Source organism: Myotis brandtii, unplaced genomic scaffold, assembly GCF_000412655.1.
Source record: "Myotis brandtii unplaced genomic scaffold, ASM41265v1 scaffold687, whole genome shotgun sequence".
Lineage (NCBI taxonomy): Eukaryota > Metazoa > Chordata > Mammalia > Chiroptera > Vespertilionidae > Myotis > Myotis brandtii.
Genome location: NW_005370687.1, coordinates 1,814,378 through 1,821,508, shown reverse-complemented (window position 1 = coordinate 1,821,508; position 7,131 = coordinate 1,814,378). Strand labels below are relative to the sequence as shown.

General features: G+C 44.0%; 1 protein-coding gene across 1 annotated transcript in view; it reads left to right on the top strand.

Moving 5' to 3' along the window:
- UHRF1BP1 (UHRF1 binding protein 1) overlaps nt 1–7,131 on the top strand; it is a 61,200-nt gene that overhangs the window by 830 nt on the left and 53,239 nt on the right. Inside the window, exon 2 of the mRNA XM_014529585.1 lies at nt 457–531. Coding sequence (XP_014385071.1) covers nt 457–531 — 75 coding nt within the window. The remainder of the gene's footprint in view (nt 1–456; nt 532–7,131) is intronic.

Here is a 7,131-nt window from a genome sequence, read left to right as displayed (position 1 = left end):
CGCCTCCGCTCGAGCTGGACAGTCTTCTTCCCGCTCCGCTGGCCCCGACCGTTGTCACCACTCTGTTCTTCCGTCGCCCTGGGCCCTGGCGCTGGTGTCCGGCACCCCCACGTCCCCTGCAGCCTACCAGCCCCTCTCTCCCCCGACCCTCACGGATCCCCGGCCGCTACCCCTCCCTCGGCTCCCACACCGCCGAGCAGGTCACGCCGACCTCCCTTGCACGTGACCGTCCCTCCGAGGCCCCCACGACTGCACCCTTTCCTGCCCGCCCGGGCTGTGTTTCCTCCCTCCGGCCCCTCCCTCTCCCCTCCGGGTACCCACCCACCGAGCCCTCCGAGCGGCTCTCCTTCCTCGGACGGCTCCAGACTAGACCCTGCCTCCCCGGCGGTTCTGAATAACCCTCGCACCCCGTCCTCCCTAACCCGCTTTCCACCCAGATTTCTAACTCCAACGCAGGTTTTCTCCTTCCCGGAGCGCCCAGCTCCTCCTCCGGGTCGGCTGGCTGACCCTGTTGCATCACCCTCGGAGAAGGTAGCCCTGCACCCGGGCCGCTCCTTTGACCTCCCTGCTCCCTCCGTTGCTTCTCTTCTCATTACACGGACTAATGGGGACAGGTCAAGGGAGTTGGGCATAAAGTTTCAGTAGCCTTCCCTGGACTATGTGGCGGTTCTTGACAGCCTGTGAAAAGAACTGCCCGCGTCCACCTCTGCTCTGAAGCCATTTTTTAAGCACCGTTGTGTCCCTCAGTGATGTGGGCAGAAGAGCGGTAGGCGATACAGTTCGCAGGTGTAACTGGATAACTGCTGACCCGGTGTTACTGTTGGGGGTTGTCAGAACTGGTGTCCACAAAGATTGGGGGCTGGGCTTTGGCTTAATGTCCCCGCCTTACTCCCAGCGGGGCTTGGTGACGCCGGAAGACCCTGTGCCAGCTTTGTACCCCGGGTGGAGAGTGATGGCAGCGGCCAGTGGTTTTCAGGTGGGAGTAGGGGGAGGAGCCAGTCCAGCCGGGACAGCGGCCTTGCACTGACTGTCCTCCCTGGTCTTCTCACTGTGTTGGTGAGCAGTATGTGGACACTCTGGCTGCCACTGCGTCCCCTCTTCTGGTTGGCATTCTGACTTATTTACTGTTACTTTGATTTTAGACTTTAATTAGTAATAGATTCAGATACACCTTTTAACCACCACGTTATAAAAGTAAACGCAGATTGGCCGCTGGAGCTAGAAAGTGCCTTTGGATCCTTTACTAGGATTAACCCCTTAATATATTCTTTTCAGGTAGTACTGTTTTCATCTGGATGTTCCATGGGTTCGGTTGTTTCTGTGTAAAGATTTAAATAGAAGTAGGACTAGTGATAATTTGAATGAACATAGAATCAGAATTTTAGAGTTTAGAGATGATCTCACCTAACAAAACATTGTGTTTCAGAGGCTAGGCCTGTCCTGGTTTACTCTATTCAGCTGTAAAATGAGGACAATAATAGTATCTCACTTAAAAGGTTATCGTGAAGGTTGCATGAATTAATATCTGTAAGGACTTAGCACAGTGTCTTGCACATAGTGAATACTCAATAAAACATGAACTATGGTTAATTTTTGGGCCCCTGCTTGTGTGACAGCGACAAGTATAAGTTGGACTTCTCCAGAAAAATCCAACAGTTAATTTTGTGAACAGTTAATTTTTTTTATATATGTTCCTGGGTGGGGGGTATGAACCCCTAAAGCACATGCCTGAACCCCGCAAGGCATTTGGACCCAGGTGAATAAGCCCTGACTAGTTCAACCTCTCATGTTACGGCTGAGGAAACAGTCTAGAGGAGCAGTGAGAGGTGAGGTGTAGTGCCAGAGAACCCAGCTTCCTACTGGAGTACTTTCCCCTGGAGTACACACATATTCTGTGTACGTCATATCCCTAGGAGGACAGGGTTTTTAAAGAGGAAATTTAATAGTGTATGCTAACATATTCAGTGAATCCTTAGTGAACAAACTCTCTCTTTTAGATGAAGTAGGAATAGATATGGCAGACATTGGGAGAAATTGCTGGTCTCCTCGGGGTTGGGTGGTTGATGGAGTAGAAGGAGGAAATTAATCAGGGCTGCAGTTTCAGGGCTCCAGGAAGAGGTCTGGGACATTTGCCTGGTTGAAGGAAAGGTCAAACTCCTGGGGCCTTTGTATTTGTTTGACTTGGAATAACTGGCTAAGCATGTGTGACATTTGTGCCTCTTTGAGGTCTCCACTGCACCTGCGGAGGCTGGCCTGCCTGGAGGGGAACTAGCTGCTGTGGCTTGCCAAACCTGAGCGGGAGAGAGGAAAGAGACTGAGTTACTAGGCTAAGTAAACATTTGTAGGCGTTTAATAATTACTTGTTGCTGATGATGACAGTGCCCCTTGACTTGGAGGGAAGTGTCTGATAGCAGGAAAGATATCCCAGTGACTTCCAGAGTATGTTTAATTTTAGTCACAAAGTTTCAGATATTAAAGTGTCTTGTTGGAATGCATCTTCCGTATTAGTATTTTGGTAAACAAGATTTGAGGGAAGTGGTACTTAAAATATTTTTGTTAAGTGCCTACTCTAGACAAGGCTCTGACCTGGGCACTGGGGATTCAGCAGGGAAGAAATAGAAATGTCTTTTAAGGGCTTTAACCTATGGTTTGGGTGATTGCTGTGTAATACAAGTAGCTTCAATGCACAGTTTTCATTTAAATAGACCCAGGAGAAGACCTTCACTTAGAAACAAAAGTGATCATTTTAAAAATATCCAAATTGATTTTTCACTAAATTAGATTTTTCTTGTTTTAGCTAATGACCTTAGCTAATGACCTTCTGTTACACAAGTAAGAGGAAATATGATTGTGAAGTAAGTCAGGGGACTATGGTTCATGGAAAGAGCAAGGACTCTGGAGCCAAACAAGCCAGATTCACCTTCCAGCTCTGCCACTTTAATGAAAAGGGCAGCCTTTCTGAGCCTTAGTGTTCTTATCTGTAAAAGATGAGAATAAGGAAGAATACTACGTACCCAGCAGATTTTTTTGAGGATTGGGGATAAAGTATTTATTGTAGTACCTAGCATGTAAATAGGGTTTAATAAAGAGTAGCTATTATAACATGGCCAGAGAAGTTAGGAACACTAACCGCAGTGTGAATCACAGCAACCCACCTGACTGGCTATTTTAGAAACCAATTAGAAGTCTTAATTATTTACTCCAAATAGTTGCAGGAAATAATGACCTTGAGTGACAGAGACATAGCTGATAAACATGGTAGGTATTTTGAAAATACAAACATTAGGTGAAATTCAGAGGCATAGAAAATTTCAGAATCCTTATGGAGAATAAGAGAGTCTGACTGTGCGCTCAGCCCTCTTAGTTCCTGATCAGTGCCTCCACTCGTTAGTATTTTTTTTTTAGTAATATATTTTTATTGATTTCAGAGAGGAAGGGAGAGGGAGAGAGAGATAGAAACATCAATGATGAGAGAGAATCATTAATCAGCTGCCTTCTGCACACTGGGGATCCAGCCTGAAACCCAGGCATGTGCCCTTGACCGGAATCGAACCCGGGACCCTTCAGACCTCAGCATAGGTGAAATAGTTGAAATGTATACACTAGGTTGGGTCCTTAGAGGATATATTTATTTAGAGAGTCTAAGAAGATAGCACAATTATATACTGTATTCTTAGAGTGAACAGAAAATAGCAGTCATTTAGTTACCCTCACCTAATATAGAATCTGCTTGAGTAATAATCTGTAAGTATAGCATTAATCACTGAAAAAATGTCTTTTTAACACAGCTCAGTTCTCTACAGCCACTGGAGTGCATCCTTCACGATGGCAGGGATTGTGTCCCTTGGCTGCTTCGGAAACCAGAGAATTTGAGGACGCTTTGAGTGGGTGAAGTGGGTGCAGGAGTGCGGGCAGGAACTCGGGGAACCTTAGACTTGAGAAGTACAGGGATGAATGGGTGAGGAGGTCTGAAGGGCAATGAAATCCAATTCACCCTATATCATTAAGGGATCTTTCATATTTGTGTGATGAGGCAAGTACTTGCTATTGGTGATGATTGTAGATACTAAGAACACTTTCCAGTATTTATAAGCAATAGACTCAATATCTATAGTAAAGGGGAAATCTAATGTTTAAAATAATATATATTAGTGTATTATTAATTAGTTTTTACCTTCTTGCCATAAAAACAAGGACTTGATGTATTATAAAGTATTTGTTTTACTTGCCTATAGCAATTGTTATTTTACATGTATTATCAGTCTTTATAGTACATTGGTCATATGTAGCTTGGATCTCATCTATCTCATCACTTGAAAAATTAGAACATTGATGGTGAGAGGCCAGTATATTTAAGTCTCTGACTTATGGAAGTTTATGCTCTCAAACTTTATTTCTAAGTTTGAAATTTGGAGTGTATAGTCCAGTAGAAATCCTATATAATAAAAGTCTAATATGCTAAGTGTCTGGTTGTCTAGTTGGCTGTTCAACCAATCAAAGCTAATAATATGCTAAGGCTGCTCAACCGCTCGCTATGATGTGCACTGACCACCCGGGGGCAGACAGTCGACCAGTCGACCAGTCGCTATGATGTGAACTCACCACCAGAGGGCAGACGATCCAACTGGTAGGTTAGCTTGTTGCTTGGGGTCTGGCCAATCGGGACTGAGTGAGACATGCCCTGGAGCCCTCCCGCGGTCCCTCCCCAGATGGCCAACCTTCTGTGTCCCTCCCCGGCCCCGATCATGTACTGGTGGGGTCCCTCGGCCTGGCCTGCACCTTCTTGCAATCCAGGACCCCTCGGAGGATGTCAGAGAGCCAGTTTCGGCCCGATCCTGCAGGCCAGGCTGAGGAATTCCACTGGTGCACGAATTCATGCACCAGGCCTCTAATAGTGTTATAATGTTGAGTAGGGTCCCGAAATAGCCCAAAAAAGCCATATATGGTGTAAGCTCACTAGATGGGGGTCTTGGTTGTTAGGGACTATCTGAAGTAGGAGGGAAGATGAAGTAGAAGAAGGAAAAGTTTTTTCTTTCCTATTTCTTGGAGTAAGATCTTTTAGATCATCGAGATCAGTATATCTCTGCAAGAACTTTTTGGGTTGTGATTGAGGGATGTGACCAGCATTTCACGAGCAGCTGGGATATACTGATGTCACGCAGTTCCCAGAATAATTTCACGCAAAGAAGCATTATCATTTGTCTTTTTTGACTTTGGAATGTTGTTGATGTTTATGTGGGTGAATTACCTGTTTAGATTATATAAACCTAGAATCCAACTGTTTTGCATATAAACACAAAGTATTGGCACAACTTTAAACTACAGTGAATTCCAGGTCTGCAACTGGGGGAAGATAGTTTTGAACTTTCCCAAGTGTTTGTCACCATTTTAGAAAATGTAATTCTTGGCAATACCATTCCTGGAATTGAATCTGTTTGGGTTGAGAACCACTGACTTAGACTAAATTCTGAAACAGCTGAAGTTTGCTCTTGATATACTCTCTTTTCTCTCCTTTATGTCTCTTTTTTACTTACTAAGGCCCCTGTTCACATGCACCCTATTGTGCTGATTCTACCTTCACCCATCTGCTACCATACCCCCTCTCCCAACCAGGTGGACATGCTCTGCTCATCTCACTTTCTCACCAAAATTCCCAGTTCTTTAGGATATAGGATTTTAGCAAGTCAAGGGGGAACAGTAGAGTACATATTTTGGAGCAGGAATGCTATTCTAATTAGACCAACTCTAATTCAGAATAAGTCCTACATGGCCAGCTCACCTAAACTACTCTTGTTTTCATAGCTTCTGAATCCACAGGTACTCTGAAAGTTCCTAGTTTGTTTTTGATTTTCCAAAATGATTTCTGTTGCAGTGGTAGTGGGCATGGGATAGGGTCTCGGCAGCTGTTTGTGGTATGTATGAGTCATTTGAAAGTTGGGGAATTCCAGTATGTAGAAAATCCAGATTAGGGTGGGCTAAGTTCATTCAAGTTGGCTGCCTCTAATCGTCTGGTCTAGTGCTTTCCCAGGCAGAGCGGAAAACATACATTTTCCTTTTCTAAGAGAAATGTTTTTTCCTTTCTTCCTTCCAGGCAGAGGAAGATCGTAGTGATTTGAGAGGTTATGAGACTGCATATGGTTTTGGGTCACTGGACTGTAGAGTTTGAGGGTAAAGCACAGCTAGAAACAGTATTGGAGAGATAGGCTAGATAATAGAGGCCTATGTGCTATGCTAAGGGATCTGGATATAAGGCTCAGTTTGGTCTCTGTTGCCATTGACCTGGACCTAAGGCAACGGGAACTTCTCTAAACCTCTATACCAGGGGTGGGCAAACTTTTTGACTCGAGGGCCACAATGGGTTCTTAAACTGGACCACAGGGCCGGAACAAAAGCATGGATGGAGTGTTTGTGTGAACTAATATAAATTCAAAGTAAACATCATTACATAAAAGAGTACGGTCTTTTTTTTTTTTAGTTTTATTCATTTCAAAAGGGCCGGATCCGGCCCGCTGGCCGTAGTTTGCCCACGGCTGCTCTATACCTTTGTTAACTTTGTTGAAAAGTAGGTGGTAAAGTGTAGTTAAGTTCTTGAGCCAGGTGGCTTGTTGTTGTGTTTTTTTGTTTGTTTGTTTGTTTTTTAAGCCTACAGCACCCGGTATTCCTAGGCGGTCTCCCATCCAAGTACTAACCAGGCCCGACCCTGCTGGCTTGTTTTTTAAAAAATCTTTTTTTCAATTACAGTTAACATACAATATTATGTTATGTTCAGGAGTATACCCCAGTGATTAGACATTATATAACTTACTAAGTGATCATCCTGGTAAATCTCACACCCATTTGACACCATACATAGTTTATCAGAATAATATTGACTGTATTCCCTATGCTGTACTTTACATCCCCATGACTATTCTGTAACTGCCGATTTGTACTTCTAAATCCCTTCACCTTTTTCACTCATCCCACTAACCCCCTTCCCATCGGGCAACCATCAAAATGTTCTGTTTCAATGAGTCTGTTTCTGTACTGCTTGTTGGTTTGTTTTGATTTTTAGATTCATTTGTTTTAAAATATGTATTTATTGCCATTTTATTCATATTTTTTTTCTTCTTCTTAAAGAATACCCTTCAA